At 40.1% G+C, this 20167-nt stretch overlaps 1 protein-coding gene across 1 annotated transcript in view; it reads right to left on the bottom strand.

The window, feature by feature from the left end:
- MYO3B (myosin IIIB) overlaps positions 1-20167 on the bottom strand; it is a 376680-nt gene that overhangs the window by 221621 nt on the left and 134892 nt on the right. Inside the window, exon 9 of the mRNA XM_059395489.1 lies at positions 7968-8123. Within this exon, the coding sequence (XP_059251472.1) occupies positions 7968-8123 (156 nt within the window). The remainder of the gene's footprint in view (positions 1-7967; positions 8124-20167) is intronic.

Here is a 20167-nt window from a genome sequence, read left to right as displayed (position 1 = left end):
CTTGACAAATGGAGTTTGTGGGGTTAAAGCTTAGAATGGAAGAAACTCAAAGTCCTGGCTTGGGCTGGTTCCTGGAGTGTCAGTTCGTGGGGGATGCAGGATAGTGAGTAGGACTGACCTTAGGTTTCAGAGATCAGGAAAAGAGGGAACTGGTGTCAGAATCCTTGGCTTAGGTGAGCTGGGAACAAGGGCAAGTCTGAAACATCAAGCCCAAAGAAATGGGTGGAGAGTAAGAACTAGATCTGAAGAGTGGGTGAGACAAGCAGAGGTTAAAAGTTCGGTAAGACGAAGGTACAAAGGTAGGCACAATCACAGAACATGGGAGAGACTTTGGAATGTCTTAGGCCCAGCCCATGAACGAGAAACAAGCCGTAGAGGGTACCAAACTGGCTCAGACACTGGGGGGATTGTTCTCTTGGAATAAATTCCTGAAGTACTGCTGTCTTCACTACAGTTTCATCTCTATGCCAGCCTTATAGTTAAAACCATTTGTGCATGCATGCTCTTTAATATCTCATCAATGGGCTACAGATTTCTTTGTTCAAGCTGCTGGCCCTATGAAGGATTTTGACAAATATTATATATTTTGTCTGAAAGTAATCCTTTCATCCCTTAGCCTCTTCCTATCTGTCAACTATGCCTGTGGAAACAGTGACTTCCATGTAGGTAGGTGAAAACAGGGCTTCACATAGGTGTAGTGCATTCTTTCCTTTATCTCCAACTATGATGAAGAACAAAGCAAAAGGAGGCACTCTAAAGCATAACTCAAGATGGGAACGAAATAAAAATGTTTTAGCCTAATAATTACAGGAGCTGTGCTAGTAAGAGAAATTAAACATTGCACTGAGAAATGCCTGATGGTATTTTGGGGACAGTCACGCTGTGACAGGACCATTGTGAAGGATACTTCCCTGTCAGCTCCTCCACACTCAGGCTCAGAGCCCTCCCTCCAACCAAGAGTGGAACTGGAAAGAGTAGAGAATGACTAAGTCTCCCATCAGATTCCAGACACTAAAAGAAGTAAAATCTGTTGATGGTGGAGAAAAAAGGGGGAAGAGAAGAGAAGGAGTAAGAAAAGGTCCAGGCTCAAAAGGTGGTGGTCCTCAAGACTCTAAGACAAAGGCTTCTGTGGCCATGGACAGAGCTCAGGAACAAACTGACAAGCTGAATAGATCAGAGGTACGTGAGAGATCAGAGGAACTCCCTTATCACCCAATTCAGTGGAGTCTATATAGTGAAGAAAATATTACTAAAAACTAGAGAAAGAGTACTATTATATTTCTTCCAAATCATTATTAACATTTTAATATACCCTTTGATAACAAAGTTGATGAAAGAAAAATTTCTATTTGACTCTAACTATATAATCATGGACCTAGAATGAGAAAAACAATGGCAGACCATCTAGGTGTGATACCATTTTACCAAGAATCAAGTATAGATAGAGATACCACCTAGATAACTTTAACTACTACATGAGCTCTATCTTGACCTAAAATGTAAGTTTGTATCTATCCAACAAACATTACAATACACAGACTAAAAGAACAGAATTGTTGGGGGGAGAAATTACTATAATATCTCCCTATCTGTTCATCAAAGCACAGTTTGGGCCAGAATTCCAATTAATTAGCATCTTATCATCAATCATATTAAACGGAATTGGATATACTCGCCTTCTCTAGGCAGCAAGAATCAGTGACAACATCAAAAAATTAAGTATTAATCTATTCATTCAGTTACAGACATATAGATAGACAGCAGATACTACTTATATTGGTGTGGATTTATTTTGTGTCTGTTAGGAGGACAGATCTTTCTGTCATGGCCACAGAAAGATATTTCACCTCCTATGTCAAGCATTCTCAGCACTTGATAAAGTAATCATTTAGAAGTCATTCACTTACGCTCATGAGTGTATGTAACATGGTGGACGTGGATGTGTGTTCATGTTTGCAGGTAAAAGAGGAAGTGAGTGAGCAAGGCTTACTGGGGAAGGCTAGACAGTTAAACAGTGAGAATCTGTTTTTAAAGGTCACTGCTGCAGGTTGAAAAGAAAATCAAAAAAGCTGAGGTCATCATTTTAATCAGCCTCAGGCAAATTGCAAGGGTAGAATAAAAATCCATTAAACAGAGCAGAAAACAATGAGCAACTTAATTCTTCTACCAAGTAATACTTGGAATAGCCCCCTGGCATTTAAGGATTTAATATTTGTGGTTTCAGTCAGTCCCAAGCCCTCTCAGGGGAAAGACATGCTGGATCTTGTAATTTTACTAAGGATTGCCGAGCCCACAACAGGAGACTGGGAAGTAGGAGGCAATCACAGCACAGTCAACCCAGCACCTTCCCTACCTCTACTCACATTCCAGACAGTAGTTTTGCTCTTTCCCCACTAATTCTTGTGAGGTAATTAAAACAAAACATATTTTCATGTCTACTTCTCTGAACGTTAATGATGATATAAGATACTAGCTTATACTGATGAAGTCAGGGATTTATAAAACTGGTTTGGGGGGAAATTCCTGTTGAAGACCAAGGAATGGAAGCTGATGTAAAGGAAATGGCCAAATTGTTTAAAAGCACCCCAGACAAGTAAGTAAAAAAAGAGAGCCCCCAACTACTGTTTACAGGATTTCAGGGCTTTTTAACTTCCTTTGAGACAGTTAGCCTTGGTTTTATAATTTCTCTACCATACCTGAATCAAATGTATGCTATGGCAAAATTATAAATTACTGGAGAAACTTAAATTCCAACAGTTATACTCATACACCTTAATCAGCATTAGGAAATTAGTATCAAATTTCAACACAATGGTGCTCTCCACAGCTGCCTCACATACATAATGTGAAAGGGAAATGGATCATGGCCTCACTTTTCACACAACTAGACCACTCAGAAGAATGCTTAGATCCAAGAGAAGGGAGATGGGGCCTCAGCATTCAAGCCCTTCTTCAGGCACACTGCAGCTCCTACTCTATAGTGAACAAGCTGCAGTGATCCCTAGCCTGGCCCTTGAACACTTACATCTACAGAACTGAAGTAGACCCCTGCCCTGTAACACCCTTGCCCCAGTTTCATTTCCCACCTACTCACGGTGAAAAGGTAGGGGAAGGGGCATCCTCCCTACTCCCCTCTGCATTTCTCAGCCGTGCTTCTCCCTAACCAATCTTGCCCTTTTAAAAATGTCACATCATCCTTATATATCATCTCCTCCAGCACTTGACCCCCATTTTCCTTTCTCTCTATCCATTTCCCGGGTGTCAGTTTTTGGTTTCCCTACCCCCCACCAATCACTTTGTTAATTTTTTCCACATGCTGATCTCAGGGTTCATCAACTTGTGAACTCTCTAACAACTTGGATTTCTAGTGCCACTGAATTTGTCCACAAGTTCAGATATGACTAGTTCCCAGTTACTTCTGAAAAGTTCCCTAAAAAGGGGGGGGGGGGGCTGGGTGGCTTAGTCATTAAGCATCTGCCTTCAGTTCAGGTCATGATTCCAGGGTTCTGGGATTGAACCCTGCATGGGGCTCTCTGCTCTGCAAGAAGCCTGCTTCTCCCTCTCCCACTCTCCTTGCTTGCGTTTCCTCTCTTGCTGTGTCTCTCTTTAGCAAATAAATAAAAAAAATCTTAAAAAAGAAAAAGTTCCCAAGATCTCAGTTTTACAATTCCTTTCTCATCATCCACTCATGGAATCTGTTCTTTTTCAGCACTGCAACTGCCAGTCTCTTGACCCAGATGAGGCCTCAAAAGTTAGAAAGCCACTTCTGACTTCACTTTCTTCCAAATTTCAAAAAGACCCCAAGGATACTCTCTTACTCATCTTTATTCCCCTACTCCCTTGTCCACCCATCATGTCTGTTAAACTAGTCTCCGGATGGAAGACCAGAATATCTGCTCTCTCTACTCCTGCCCCTTGTTGCTAAGAATTTCTAGAGATAATAGACAGGAAAGGCAGTGGTGGTGATGGTAATCTTTTTTGAGAGGTTCTGGTGCTGAATGCTCTCTTGAATACTCTACATGCGTTATGTTAAACAGTGACTAACTTCACTACAATGGAATGCTATTCAGTTAAGTTCCTCCTGGGCTTTCTGTGCTACCGAGCAATCATCATGTCCATCTTTAGTGGACCCTCTATAATATTCCTTTTGGTGGCTCTCTTAAAGAGTTAACATTTTTCTGGTGTCCACAGCCCACTCCCAACTTTGAACCACCTTAATTTTTTTTGAAAGACAAAAGCCATCACCATAAGGTGCCTTATAGGACCCCTCCTCTCCTTATCCCCACCTTCACCCCTCACATTTTCTGGATAGTTTCATCTAACCCTAGACGTTCTTCATCAACCTAGACATTCTTCCTAAGGTCAACCCTCCTCTTAGGCCCTTGTTCCCACTTCCTCTTGCTTCCTCTATATAAGATCCTCCTCTTCAGCTGTCCAAGTTTGCCCCATCCTTTAAGAACTTATCTTCTTCCCCTCAAACCATTAACGTCCCTCTCCCATAGAGAAAATACTAAAGTTGACAGAATATTCCCTGACTTTTCAGGAACAGTAAGACAGTTTTCCCTGTAGTCTGTAGGCCTCATTTCTCTGTATTTAGTTCTCAAAACTAAACAAGTCTTTCCAGCTGGGGGACCCAGGGCTGTCTGGAATACAGCAGAACCCTTACAGAAAGCTGGAAACTTTATGTAATAGCTGGAAGTACTTGGCATTGCATTTGGTAGGTTAAGAAGAGGAAGCAAAATCTCTTTACTGATCTCTGTCTCTTAGTGTCTTATAATTTCTGTTTGATTGCAGTCTTAATCATGGCAGAGAGGCTGCCCAGTTGGGGTAACACTTCTCAATATCTTCTGTTATTTGTAATTGCCATAATCTGCTCACTTGTCTCTCTGGCTCGGGCCTTGCCCAGCTTCAATCCATTCTCTACATTGCAATCAGAATGACCTTCCTAGAGCACACGCCTGCTTAAAAACCTTCAGTGGCTTCTGAGTGCCTAAGAAACAAATCCAAGCTCCCTGGCCCATCATGACCTGGCCCCTGTCTGCCTTGGTTCTCTCACCCCCTGTTCCATGCCAAGTTCCAGCAAAGCCAACACTAAGTATTCACCAAATTCCTTAAGCTCTCTCCAGCCTCCGTGCCTTTGCCCTTTGCTCATTGCTCATTATTCCCTTCTACCTAGAATAATCTCCCTCTTCAACTCTTCTATTTGTTCTTCAGGATGCTTCAAGGATCATCTTCCCACCAGTTCCAGGGGTCTTATCCTCCCGGGTGTTCTGGGAAGTATCCCAGGATCCCTTTATCCAGGTACTTTTCATGTTGAAATGTCCTCGTCTGATTCTTGTCCGTTTCACATACTCGCCTATGAGTTCTTTATCAGGAACTGTATCTGATTTGCCTTTATAGTCCCTCTGTTCAGCAGACAGCCTGACACATGCACACATACAAATGTCTCTTGAATGAATAAATGAATAAATTATATTTTAAATGAGATATAAATTGATGTTTTTAACATTCAGTACCTCAGTACTGTTTATTTTTATGATGAATTTATAGAGAATTATTAGAGATGAATTTATATAAATTAAGGCTAAGCGGTAGGTAGTATTTAACAGAAATGAAGGACTCCGAATTAAACAAACCCTGGTATGCTACTTCTACCACAGATAACACTGTGAGGGTTAACTCTGTATCAAGAGCTATTCTACTTATTTTTTTATGTATGGACTCACTTGACCCTCAAAAGAACCGCCATGTTAAAGATGATGAAACCTCTGAACAGACCAATGTAACAACCTGTCCCTGAGTAGCTAAGCTGGGGTTTAACCCTGGCAGGCCAGTGGCTTCAACCACCACACCACGCTGCCTGCCAGGTGATGTTAACTGTACAAAAAAGTGGTAGGTGGGCATCTGCCTCACTTATCTATGTACTTGCCTCAAATCTTTCTCTGCTCCACCTTCTCTTGCAACCTCACAACTTCAGATATACTCAGTCACCAGCATCAAAAGATATTGCAGAGCTTTTCTGGGTGGGCTTAAAAAACACCTATGTAGCCAACCCCTTGCCAGTTGCTACAAGGATGTAACAACGTGGGACAGGTGGCAGGTTAACAGTCAGTTACAGGTACTGTGTTCCCTTTAGAATTAATTTTCCTACCTATTAAGGAGAGGGCTGTTTAAAGTTTTGATTCTTATTTGTGAGGTTGTGGGTTTGTTATTTATTTACTCATTTAGTAATCTGTACACCCAAAGTAGTCTCTAACTCATGACCCCAAGATCAAGAGTTGTGCAATGCTCCACTTACTGAGCCAGCCAGGCACCAATGGTTGTGTGTGTGTGTGCATGTGTGTGTGTGTTTAATGACTTTGAAAGAAACACAAACTCCTGAGTGAAACTGAAGATTATAAAGCCCCTGTAAGAAGCCTTTGCAACCAAATAAGGCTTCTGATAGCAAAGAAGTTTAAAGATAAAAAGAAATGAGAGAAACTGGGTGAGAGAGACTGGAGTCTGATTTTTAATGCTAAAAGAAGGAACATCTTTAAAAAGAGAATATACGTCTGGACAGGCAAAATCAGGCAAATGTGAAAAAATGGATAACTTTGCAACCTAAGTCTTAGAAATTGTTCGGCAGCAGATTTCAGAACATAGAGGAAAGGAGGAGAAGACTGATTCAACTTAGAGCATTGAAATGCTGGGTCTGTTTTTTGGCTTGGTCTGTTTGATTTGATTTCATCTTCATTTGTGGTGCTAGTGCTGTCTGTCCTGGGGGAGTGGTGTGTGGTTTTGGGACAGTGGCTGGTGTACAGGAAGAAAAACAGGGGAAGAAAAGGGATTTTAGTTCCCTGGGGCTTAAACACAAGTTCAAGAGTGTTCTTCAGAAAGGTACCAAGTTACAAGAATTTCTCTACCCTATGGGCAAGCCATAGAAACACAAGTGAGAGGGGAAAGGGGGAAAGAGTAGCAAAAAACTTGTTTTGAACTATCCGAAAGGAAACTTGATGTGGTAAAGAAAATCAGCAAGATATAGTCACCTTGAAACTATGCCTTCAGCTCCAAGAGTTCCCATGCTTTTTTGATTTGTAAACAGTGTTCTGCAGAATACATGAATATTTCCTTGTGACTAGTGATATTTTATCTCCAGTCCTTCAAATGTTCCTTTAATAATAATGGATTAGAGCTTATCTGCATCCTGTCCAGTTTTATAAAACCGAATAATTGCTGAGCTGGGAAGCAAGTTTATTTGCATTTAAAAAAAAAATTTTTTTAAAGAGAAATTCTGCCACCCTCTGGACAGAAACCAAAGATCTATTTCTTAGAGACTGCCACAAAATACCATTTTAAGAAACTGAAAACATTTATTTCTTTAAATCTACCCTTTAGAAAAACGGGGCAGGGAGGGAGAAACACAGCTGTTTTGGATGGCACAGATATTGGCCTATGTTGTGGGAGGGGACCATTTAAAAATACTAAATTGCCTCTAAGGAATTTTTAACTAAATAGGGTCTCAGAGCACATTAGCGAAAAATCCTCCATGTTTAACTTGTAATCTTTCCAAAATCATGCTACAGCTTACATTTCTGCTTTTTAATCAGCAACGGCTAAGTAAGATTTCTCACACGAACTCAGCCGTGGTTGTTTTCATACAGCTACCGTTATTGGTTTGAAAAAAATTCCGACATTTATTAAATATAAATATAGATGCGTGTTGGTTTTTAACTAGAACATGAGGGCAGAGTGGGATTTCAGCCACAGTTGAGAGATATTAGCCTAAGAGCACAAACGAACAGCTTGTTCCTAAAGCTCTTCTGATCTCATCCTCGGAGTATGGAGTACTTAATGTCATGTAAATGAAACTCTCAAAAATGCAGGGATGTGAAAATTACCAGCACTAATGCTGAGCAAATCAAAACACATGACATGCCATTTTTACAAATAACCAGAGAGAACAAGTAGGAAGATGTCATCTACCATACCTGGTTTTAACAACAGGGTTTAGATGCTTCTGGTCTTGGAGGACCTTGGCCAGTTGTTTTTGCAGAAATAAAACATTCCCGTGGGCTCCTTTAATAAATGGGTGGTCGAGGAGATGTGTGACAGAAGGCCGCCTTTCAAAATCCTTAATAAGACACCTGTTTGCGAAAACCAACAAACAATCCAAAGTACAATTTTAGATACCTGGTCCCCCTGTCAATATGAGAGAGACGAGGCAAAAAAGCTCATTTATAAAACCTGATCACTAACCTGACACAACTCTTTCTTTATTCATATGTATCAGAGGGTAAAAAAAAATAATAATTCTCTGCTGGTTGAATTAATTACATCAGAAATCTATTTTAGTTTGGGTTAAATCCATGTTGAAAATAATAAAATTTTTGCCATCAACTGAATGTGAAATACTCAAATCACTGAAAAAAAAAAAAAGACTGATCAGACTGAATTTTCTGTCTGAACTTTCACTACAGAAAAATGTTTACAGTGGAGTCAAGTTGGTAAGTTTATATACCTTAGAAACATATAAAAACATATGCTGTCACCCAAATAAAATCCTAACAGATGAAATGTCCACTACTTGATGGTAGGGAAAATGCATTTAGGAGTTTGCAAGGAAAGAAACTAATCATAAAGAAACCGTCACAGAGAAACTCCAACACCTTGATTTCTAATGTTTTCTGAAGCAGAAAAACCTCAGAACAGGAAGTGACTACAATATAATTCAGATGAACTGGAATGGAATTATGCAAACAGGGAACAAAAAGACCATTGAAAATGGTAAAAATTGGGTTGCATTTAAATTCCTCTGTTGTTAATTGGTTAAAACCACACTGGTGTAACCACTTTCCGTTTCAGATTCAAATGCCCTTTTCAAAGAAAACAATGATTTAGTATATTTTGCTGTATGCCCGATGTTACCCAAGATGATTCTGATACAAGGAAATTTCTAGTGAAATTGAATCTGATGAATACCCCTCCAATTACCACTGCATTTCCATTCTGAGTAGCTGCCCTTGATAGGAGAAAGAAATTTCAACAACTGCCCTTTTAAGCTATCAACCTTTAGTTCATTTTGGAAGCTTAGGATAAATGCTAAATGCCATTCTGCCCACTCTGAAACAAATGTTTCCAGTTTCCCCAACAGTGATATACCAGCAACATCTAAAACACAACATATTTTAAATAAAGAAATGCACTCACAAATGGTCTAAAAAAAATCAGCGTCACCTTGAACATCTTCTCAAACATTTAAGCAGAGTTCTTAAAACAATCCTTAACTGTTGGATTTACAAAATGGCTTTACCTCTGCAGTTTAAATTTCAAACCACTTTCATATCCCACACCTCCTAGTCCTGAAGGTAAATTTCCCAGTCAGTCAGTTTTAGAATGGATGCAAGGGATTTCCTATCTATTGGAACTGGAGCTTTCAGTTAGAAAAGGCAAAAGAACCTAGATTATCTCCATTCTGCTGCCTGCATGACTATAAATACCACCTCTGCCTTGCCATGGGAAGAAATCAATCATATGACTTTTATGGGTTCAGGGGACTTTCGTATAATCTATTATTTTCCCACCAAAAATAAAAGAAATAAGTGCACATTCTTAAAAAAAAAATACTATGTTCATGCCTGGGTGGCTCAGTCAGTTGGGCATCTGCCTGCAGCTTGGGTCATGATCCCAGTGTCTTGGGATCAAGTCCAGTGTGTCGGGCTCTCTGCTTGACAGGGGAGTCTGCTTCTCCCTCTCCCACTCCCCCTGCTTGTGTTCCCTCTCTGTCAAATAAGTATATAAAATCTTTAAAAAAAATACTATTTTCATGTCTTTATATTAGCAGTCTTCTCTGGATTCCATGTATATTCATCTGTACATGTGTATGTGACTACCAAAGGAAAATAAATGTGGTTTCCCTAAGCACCTAGAAAATAAGGAACCTCCTGGTAGTTGTATAGTAAGTAGTACAGGTGTAGTGGCCCTGTCCTTCTAGCTGGAGGGATGGTAGATGAAGACTCCTAAAATGCAAAACAGTCTGTGTCCTCTGAGAGTTCCTACTGCAGATAGATGCACATGGTGACTTCACGTGCCCCCTACAGCCCTGGAGGGCATGCATTGGGCGGAAGTCCAGGAATCAAGCCTGCCCAGTGATCTAGGGCAGGTAACACTACATCTTTCTTGCCTGAGAAGAAGAACTAAAGCAGCCCTCAACCGCCTGCTGTCTACTGACAACACTTCAAATGAGTGTCAGGTCCGATACTGAGTGTGGGAGCCATGTCCATTAATAAAAATTCAGAGCACGTGAATGAGAAATTGGGTGGAACTTCCTCTACTTTCCTCCACAGGTTAGAGGCCTTGGGAGACATTCCAGATGAGACCTAGAAATAAGGTCCTTCTGGTACTTCAATAACTCAAGCTCTTTGGATAAGGTTTGACAGAGGCCAAGAAACCCAGAGTGCAGTTTTATGAAAATAGGTCTCTACTGGAGTCTGGGGATGTAATTAAAGGTGTTGTATCTTGCTTCATAATTTCAGCATCCAGCTGGGGGGGAGAAAGGCTACCAATAAGGTTGCTGGGTCATTTGGTATTTTGAAGAGGAACTCACTCTATATCACAGAGGGAGTAAGAAATGGCAACTAAATCATGAAGGGAGATAATCAGACAGAAAAGAAACTAACAAGTGAATCTACTATCTCTTGAAGATCCCCAAAATGAAGATGGTAGATATTCTACTCTGTGGAAGTAATGTTCAAAAGGATTTGTTAGTTCTCTTAGTAAGACCTGAGTGGGCTGAATGTCATATCATTGGATCAGCAAAACTGAAAATGAGTGTATATGGGAAGAATGCTAAACAGACTTGTGACATATCCAGCTGCACTGGAGGATTTTTAGGAGAAGGGCATAAAGACCTTGAGAGTATAGCCTTATTCTAAAACACTTCTGCATACTTTTCTCTCATGGGGAGCAAACAGCCAGACTGAAATGGAACTAGTGTTTTACTGATAGAGGACAGTACTACCTTAGGAACAGATATGGCTGAAAGTCACACATTACTAGGTCACTGGAATCATATATCATTTCATTTGTTCGGCAAACATTTATTACACAGCCATAATTAGCCAAAATTCATTAATTCATAAAGAATCAAGACCGTTTTCCTCAAGGATCTACAATCTAACTGGAAAGATGGATGCAAAAGAGGAACACAGGAAACAGAAAAAGCCAGTGTTTGCGTCTATATTCAGAATAATAAATAATAACACAAAAGTATAGGGTTTTGAGCTAAGGGGCTGAAATTTTCTATTCTAACCCCCTTTGTCACGAGGTGAGGAAGTTCAGATCAAGTCCTGACAGAGATGAGGCCACTTCGATTTCCATGGGAGAACCTTTCCTCCTCTGCACTATACTGTTTAAAATGGCACAGATGCAACAGCACAGAACAGTAGGTGGGGCAGGGAGTGTCAGTCAGGGAGGCCTTAGTGGGGGAGGTGAGAAGTGAAGCTGACTCAAGAGGATGTTTTTGGGACTAAACGGAACTCAGTTGTTGAAGAGGTAGAAGACATTTCAAAGTTGATAAACTGGATGGGCGAGGCAAGAAACCAGACTGGGCAAGCTGTGTAGCCAGGAACACAGAAGGCCACCAGAACATCTCCCTGTACCCCCTAAGCTGACTCCTTTAAAAGCCTAACAAGAATTCTTTGCTTTAGTCCCTTTTCCAAATCTAACTAGAGTATATTCTTTATTGCTTAAGACTCCAAATCCATACTGTTTACATTTTTCAGCTTGTCATTTTTGTCTTATTCCCCATCCAGGCAGGGATTTAGTGGATTAAGATAGAACCAACTACTGGGGTCCATAAGAAAACCTGACAGCCTCCATGTCCTTCATGAAAACATGGTAGAATCCTCCAACTTGACTTGGAGAACAAATATTGAAAACTAAGGAGTTATAATATGCTTATTCATTTCAGGATTGCTTTTTAAACCAGGAACTGCAAATTTCAGATGCAGAATATTTTCTCCCAGCCAGGGACTGAGCAGTTTTTATAAACAAATGCACAGAATGTTGATCTCTGAATGGGAAAGAGGGTCCTGCCAGTGTGAGGTGAATTGGATGAAACACTAGACACATAACACATTCCACTGAAAAATGAAACTAGTGTTCTGGTCAAAAAGGTCTGAGAAACATCAGTGATTGTCTAAACAAGTTAAGTCTGGAGTTTTATAATGTACATGTACATATTAAATGTTCTTAGAACTTCTGGGGTAAAGAAAATAACTTGATCTTTTCAAACTGACTTGTCCACTAACTCTTTTTTGCATCAATGCAGAGCCCTCCAAATGACATCCTTTGAAAAGCTGTTGTGAGAAATCAGTACTAGACCCTCACAATGGGTGGCAGAGTCCTCATCTCAGTTGACAGAGAGGAAATACACAAAGTCCTGATTGTCAACAGCACATTTGAGACACCTATATGCTGCTGTTCCTGTAGAAGTCAGTATCTCAAGCAAAGGAAATACATTTCCCAAGTTCAGTTCTTTCCAGAGTCCTTAACCCTGAGAAAAAAACTAAACAAGGACTAGATTTAGGGATACTACTTTTTTCCAAAGTCTTAAATAATTCTTTCACTCCTAGATGGTTTTTAATCATTTTTAAAAATCTGGATTTAGGTGTAGTTATCTCTGTGTTAAAAGACAGAACAAAACAAATAAATTAAAAATTTTAAACTACCGGGGTGCCTGGGTGGCTCAGTGGGTTAAAGCCTCTGCCTTCAGCTCAGGTCATCATCTTAGGGTCCTGGGATCGAGCACCACATCGGGCTCTCTCTGCTCAGCAGGGAGCCTGCTTCCCCTCCCCCTCTCTGCCTGCCTCTCTGACTACTTGTGGTCTCTCTCTGTCAAATAAATAAATAAAATCTTTAAAAAAAAAAAATTTAACTACCATAAGATATATTTCTTGCATTTATAAAGCCATAGTGGGTGGTCTGAATAGGAAGGAAAAGTCCACCAGAGGGAAAAGGAAGCAAATTCCAGTCTTGAAGGAAACCAATCCATTACCTAATTTGAAATTCTAGTACCTTCCATCATACTTTCTCAGCTGAAGATTAATTCTCAGAATTCATTAGTGTCACCACATTAAACACAGGTTGCTGCAGCCATTTGCTGGGATCTCCCAGCCCAGCCTCTGCCAGAGACAGGCCAAAAGAAGACATTTCCTAGCAAGAAACAAGGTCGGGCTCATGCATTGCACTCCAGAGCCCACGCAGCCAGTGTTCTTTCCATTCCCGAACGATAACACTGTCAAGACACAGCTGCCTTGTTGCTGCAAACTGTCATTTCATAACCAAAAAATCAGATGCCTGCAAGAGGAAGCTATTTATCAAGAGTCCCAGGCAGATGTTTAAATGAGTAAAACATACTTGATAAAGAGCAGCTGAAAAGTCAAAAACTAAAAATACTGGTGAACTGGTTGAGAAAAGGAGAAGCGTAAAGCAATCTTATTCCATGCAAAACTAGATCAGAACTTGGGATTTAAGTCTCTTCGCATTTCTTTTTTAATATTCTGTTATGCTTTCTGCTGTTTTCTTGCAGTTTTCGATTGTGAAATGTTTGCTTTGGTACAGAATATCTAAACATTTTTGATCTGAGCAAACGTTTGCCTGCCCCGTGACACATCTTGCTGCCCTGCAGTTCCTATCATCCTCAGACAGAAGCCTGAGTGACAAAGAGGCCTCTGCATCAAAAGGAGAAAATCCTCTAGGGGATATACTAATTATAGGTTAAATATTGGAGCCTGTGGTGCTCTGTCTTGGAAGGAAATTTCCATTCTGGAAGACAGGACTATGACAAACACAGGCATTCTCCCAAGATGACTAATGCCTCCAAAGAAGGCAGGCTAAGAAACCTCACAATGCATATGTTATTTTAGTGAAACATCACCTCTCCATTTGGTGGACTATTTAACTGCATTTCAATTTTCATGAAGTTGACAAATACGACACGTGTTGTGTTTTCAAGTCGTGCTGGAAATACTGGAATGGCATGTTAACTTCACACCTGGGGTGAGAAAGTGGGCTCCTAACCTGAAACAGATAGGTGGGAACCAGAATTGCCTTCACTTTAGTCAGTGAGGGAGGCCTGTAGTTATTAATCAGAGAGAAACAGTATTCACTAAAAGGAAAAAAAGCCCTGAGAAGGTAGGACAGAGGGTTTTAGAACAGGAAGCTAAGTCTGCTTTTGAGATGGGCTAACAGGTGCAGATTTAGTGTGGCAAAGTCAGAGAGAGACAACAGGCTATAGGACAACAGGGCAGCTGCCACCTTGCTAGAGATACCAGGGCAAGGAGAACCCAGATGTAGGCTTAGAAAGTCAGTAAGTCAGCCCAAGCTTCCAGCAAAGCGAGCAGCACCATATGTCCAACACTGCATTTCCTGGAACCTGAGGCTGGAGACAGAGAAGAAACAATTTTTCTCACCCAGAGAAAGCTCAAAGGTGAAGAAGGCAACCAGAGAAAAAGCACAGGATGGGTGGAAGCCAAAAGACAGAATCCTCAAGTACTGCTTGTCTGGGGCACTAGCTCGGAGTCACCGCTGGAAGGCATGGAGGGAGACAAAATATACTATGGACAATGGGCAGAATTAATGGCAGAGGAGGAAAAAGGAGTAAAAGTGCCAAGCAAAGAGGTGAAATGAGGAGAAAGGCCAAGTGGAACCAGGTCAAAGGCAAAGATCAAGTCTAGATGGAGTTTGGGGCCCCCAAAGTCTGTCCATAAGAAGCCAATGGAATAGGTGACAGGGGAAGTGCTGGTTTTATCATAGTCATTACTGAAATTCCTACTATTCAATCTGTGCTTCCAGAGAATCATATGGCAGCTGCAGAAAACCAAGATGAGTATGACCTCCCCTGGACATGCCATAGCCAAGAAAGGTCCTGATACTTGTGTCCTACAACCAAGGCAGTCTTAATAACTGTAACCAGTGGCCCCAAGCCACCACCTTCTTGTTTTGGTTTTGTTTCATTCTTCCTTGGTTGTGAAAAGCACATTGCAATTAAATATTTTTCCAGGCAAATCTAGCCATATAGTTCAGTCAGGTTGCCTCCAAAAAAATGAACTGCTACATCATTGCACAGCTTAGTGACTTGCTTATTGGACTGTTAATCTGTTCAAATCCCACCCTCTGCTTCAAAGCATTGGGAAAGTCATCTCTGGGTCATGCTGTTCAAATCCCACCCTCTGCTTCAAAGCATTGGGAAAGTCATCTCTGGGTCATGGGAATCCTGGGATGGCTCCCATTCTCGGGTTGCAGAGCTGCCAGTCTCAAGGGTTTGGGTCTTCGATGCTCCTGCAAGTGCTACTGAGTCTCCCCTCTAGCAGCCACACCACTACCTTTGGGGCCTCTATAAGGGGCTGAGGTTGGCTGCAGGTCAGCTCAAGACTGAGCCAGTAAACCAGGCACTGGCCTTCGTTTCTTTGAAAGGTCTCCGCTTCAGGTAAAAATTAAAGAAATATTTGCCTGAAGCACTCCAGGATGATGAGGAGTAATCCAAGAGGGAAGTGAGGGCTTAATTTAGAGGAAGTGGTCATGGAACATGACATGGAACATGTCAGGGCAAAATAATCTAGGTGTTAGCAAGTCCATTTTAAAAGATAGTAATCTTTAAGTTAATTATTATCATAATATACATTCATGTAGCATATGATATAGTTATATATTAAATTTTACCAGTCTTAAATATTTAAAATAGTATGTTGATTTATTTAAATAATGATGTCCTTAATCTCCAAACCCATGATTCTCTCAAGCATGGTGAATATACTCACTCATACAGAAAAAATATTTGGTGCCTACTGTTGGGGTGGTAACATAAAATGTTACAAGTCAGACATTGAGGTCAAACTTAACTCTACTTTTTATGGATATGTGTTGATAGGCAAGTTAATAAAATTCTCTGAGCCTCAGTGTCTTCATCTGTAAAGCAGGAATAATGTCATCATGGGGAGTAAATGAGATAATCCATGTACAGTGCCTGGCACAATGAGCATTGAGTAAGTGCCATTGGGGTGCTGGGGATAACGGTAAGTCAATCCATTGGGGGAAGACAGCCATGGCATACCCAATTCCAAGCAGCATGAGTGCTATAAAAATAAATGTTTATGTGCAATGGCTCCTTGAGTTAGACTTGAATAATACTGTGTCCATTAATTAGCTACTTTTTCTCAATGCAATTCCCACCACTGCAGACAAAATTCCTGTCTGATAGATGTCCTAATCAAAACTTAGAAAGTTCTGGGGGAAGAGGGGATTTTGAGGGTCTGACAATTCAGCAAAAGCAAAGAACTCTGGCATTTTCAAGTTCAATCCCATAGGCACTCCTGCTTTTGAATGTCTGGCTACTTCCTTTGATTTTAAAAATCAGTTACCACTTTGATAAACAGTTATGGTCTTTTTCGTAGTCCAGGCTTAAGTGCTGCGAGATATATGAATTCTAATCCTTCCCTTGATCCTATTTGCTACCCGCCCAGAATTAAATCCCTAATTCTCATTTCTATGCATTTTTCCCCTACTAAGGGAAGCAAGGGACAGTACCCAACCATCCCCTATGAGAAATAAACAACCAGTTCTATACTACAGTGCGTGACTATTACAAGTTCAGGACTACCTAGGACTGGCATGGAAGCTAGGAGAGTGCAAAACAAACAAAAGATATTATATGCTTCCATAAAAAACATACCTTCCAGGGTAATATCAAACTTACATACATGAAATATTTAGTGAACCAGGTGGAACTGAACTCACTGATTCATTCACACTTACTACGTATTTACTGTGAATGGCACTCTACCAAGTGCTTGTGGGGAAAAGATGCCTAGCATGAGATGCTAGTTTTTATGGAATTTGTAAATAAGTAGTAGAATAGATATGAACATAAATAATAATAAAGGCTGAGAAGGATAAGCACTAGAGTAGCTCAGACAAAGTAAACAACTCTAGGCAGAACAGGTGTTTCATGTGAGAAATGAATCTTGGTTCTTAAAAGTGAAAGGGATACTGACAGAAGAGTAGGAGAGGGACATTCCTACTGGAAGGTACAGTAGAAATAGAAGCCCATTGGTAAAATGCATGGCTCATATGGAGACAAAGCAGAACAGAATAATGCAATTGTAATAGAAATGGGGGTGAGAATCTGGCTAGGAACATATTTTCCAGACCCTAGAAGGCCATGCTGGTAAACTTGAGTTTTCTTTCTTAGTATCACTGACTGATTTTTTTTAGGTGGGAGATAACTCAATTAGATCTTTGCTTTAGATAATGAACAGGCAACACATTATAGAGTAAATCAGAGGGAGGAAGAGAGGGTGGCCCTTTAGGAAGCATACAGTCTGAACTGAGGAAATGGGAAGGGAAAGGTGTTGATTGTAGCTGTGAAACTTGAAGACAAGTCAGGAGTGTATAAAGAAAAAAGACGGGGCCACTGGTAGAAACTTCGACCAACTTAAATTTAAATTTACAGGATGTAACTGCAGCTAAACCTTGGTCAACAAAATAATCTACTTTTTATCTTCATTGCCCAAATGTAATCTCTCTCAGAGGAACCCAGGTCTTTATGTTACTGATTCAATGGTCTCTTATTACTTTTCATTCTACTCAGCCGCATCCAAGCTGTCATTGATGGCCACTGTTGACCTGCCCCACCTTCTTAAAACATTTTCTTTCTGTGCCTGAAGTGATGCTACATCTCTTATTCATTCTCTTACTTCTCTGACCAGTCTTGCTCATTTATTTTCACTGCCACGTAGAGTAAGATGACAAAGGAGATGAGATAGAATACACATAGACAAGGCAGAGACAAAAAGGAATAGAAATAAAAGATCAGCATTTGTGCTCACAGGCTTGGAATCTGCTGCTGAACACAGACTTTGCCCAGTAGATCAAATAAACTGAACTAGGGAATACGGAGAGGAATCGCATTGTTTGAAGATGAACATCCTTATTCTTAGAGATTTGCAATCTCAAGCAAGTCTACAGATTCTGCTGAAAATAAGTGGGCTTAACTTTTATGTGTCTGTCTGGCACTAAGTGAAAATTAAAAGTATAAAAAACCAACAAAAACTATTCCATAAAACTCATAGTTGATTAATTACTGCAGATGACTTTTACAATAGCTTTAATATAATTCAAATACCATACAGTTTACCCTTTTAAAGCAAAGGCTTAGTATATTTATATAGTTGTATAACTATTACCATAATCAATTTTCTGACTATTTTGATAACTCCCAAAAGAAACTCTATATCCATTAGCAGTCATTCCCCATTTCTCCTCAACCTTCTCAGTTCCAGGCAACTACCAATCTACTTTCTGTTTCTATGGATTTGCCAAATCTGGATATTTCATGTTATATATGTGGTCTTCCATGACTGGCTTCATTTACTTAGCATAATGCTTTCAAAGTTTATCCATGTTGCAGCATGGACCAATACTGCATTCTTTTTTTTTTTTTTTTTTTTTTTTTTGCTAAACAATGCTCCATTATATGGATAGATCATATTTGTTTATCCATTCATCAGCTGATGGGCATTTGGTTAATTCTACTTTTAAGCTATTATGTATAAAATGCTGCTATGAACATTTGCATACATGTTCTTATATGGACATATGTTTTCATTTCTCCTGGGTATATACACCCAGGAGTAGAATTACTGGATCATACAGTAATTTTATGTTTAAACTCTTGAGGAACTGCAAGACTTCTTTCTAAATCTTTTTTTTTTTTAATTTATTTATTTGAGAGAGAGACAGTGAGAAAGAGCATGAGTGAGGAGAAAGTCAGAGGGAGAAGCAGACTCCCCAAGGAGCTGGGCGTCTGATGCGGGACTCGATCCCGGGATTCCGGGATCATGACCAGAGCCGAAGGCAGTCGTCCAACCAACTGAGCCACCCAGGCATCCCAAGACTTCTTTCTAAAATGGCTGCTTCACTTTACATTCTACATACACATACATTCTACATACATTTACATATACTGATATAGATTTACATTTATATCAGTGTATACAATTGATTTTTAAAACTTCATCTTGTTCTAGAAATAATTTAAGTCATCCTACAACAACACATGCTTAAGGTATATGCAATAAGACAAGATAAAAAATAATCATAAGCAGACAAGAAAAAATGAAATAAAGGAGAAATTAGGGAACAAAAATAGAAATTAGAATACCAAGTGAATTATTTTGGTAAAGGTGGCCACAAATTTGGCTCTGGGCTCTCTAGCAGACAAACATGAATGAGAAAAAGAAATCTATTCTATATTTCTTTTTTTTTTTTTAAGATTTTATGTATTTATTTGAGAGAGAAAGAATGCGTGCAGGAGCAGGGAGAGGGGCGGAGGTGGAGGGAAAGGGACAAAGCTGTGCACTGAGCCTGGAGCCCAATATCGGGCTCCATGTCACCACCCTGAGATCAAGACCCAAGCTGAAATCAAGCCAAAATTGAGAGTCGGATGCCCAACCAACTGAGCAACCCAGGAGCCCCTGTTCTGTATTTCTTAAAATCCATGATATAAACACAGACGACTGTTTGTAGAGCCATGAAGACATGATAATGATAACTGGCAGGGAGACTAGAGATATAGTTTCCCTGGGTTTTCATAGAAATGACTCTATACAACATAATGAATACTATTTCCCTCCAGTAAGCACAGCCATGAGTTTCATATAGCTCTATCGTATAACACTCTTCAATCCCAACTGATGTCTTCTATCAAAGAACTATTAAAAAAAATTCTCCCTGGGTGGCCACTGAAAAGAGGCACAGAACCCTCTGATCTTTTTTTTTTTTTTTTAATTTTTTTATTTTCTATTGACATGTAATGTATTATTAGCCCCAGGGGTACAAGTCTGTGAATTGCCATGTTTACACACTTCACAGCACTCACCATAGCATATACCCTCCCCAATGTCCATAACCCAACGACCCTCTCCTTACCCTCCTCCCCGCAGCAACCCTCAGTTTGTTTTGTGAGATTGAGAGTCTCTTATGGTTTGTCTCCCTCCTGATCCCATCTTGTTTCATTTTTTCCTTCCCGATTAATTTTAAATTCTTCTCTAGACAGGAGTATATTTTTCTGGGAGGAAGGTAACAAAAATATATGTAAAGGAAACCACTGAGATATTACCTTTTTTTTTTT

Source organism: Mustela nigripes, chromosome 3, assembly GCF_022355385.1.
Source record: "Mustela nigripes isolate SB6536 chromosome 3, MUSNIG.SB6536, whole genome shotgun sequence".
Lineage (NCBI taxonomy): Eukaryota > Metazoa > Chordata > Mammalia > Carnivora > Mustelidae > Mustela > Mustela nigripes.
Note: the sequence above shows the minus strand (reverse complement) of the source record. Positions and strands in the feature narration are given on the sequence as shown.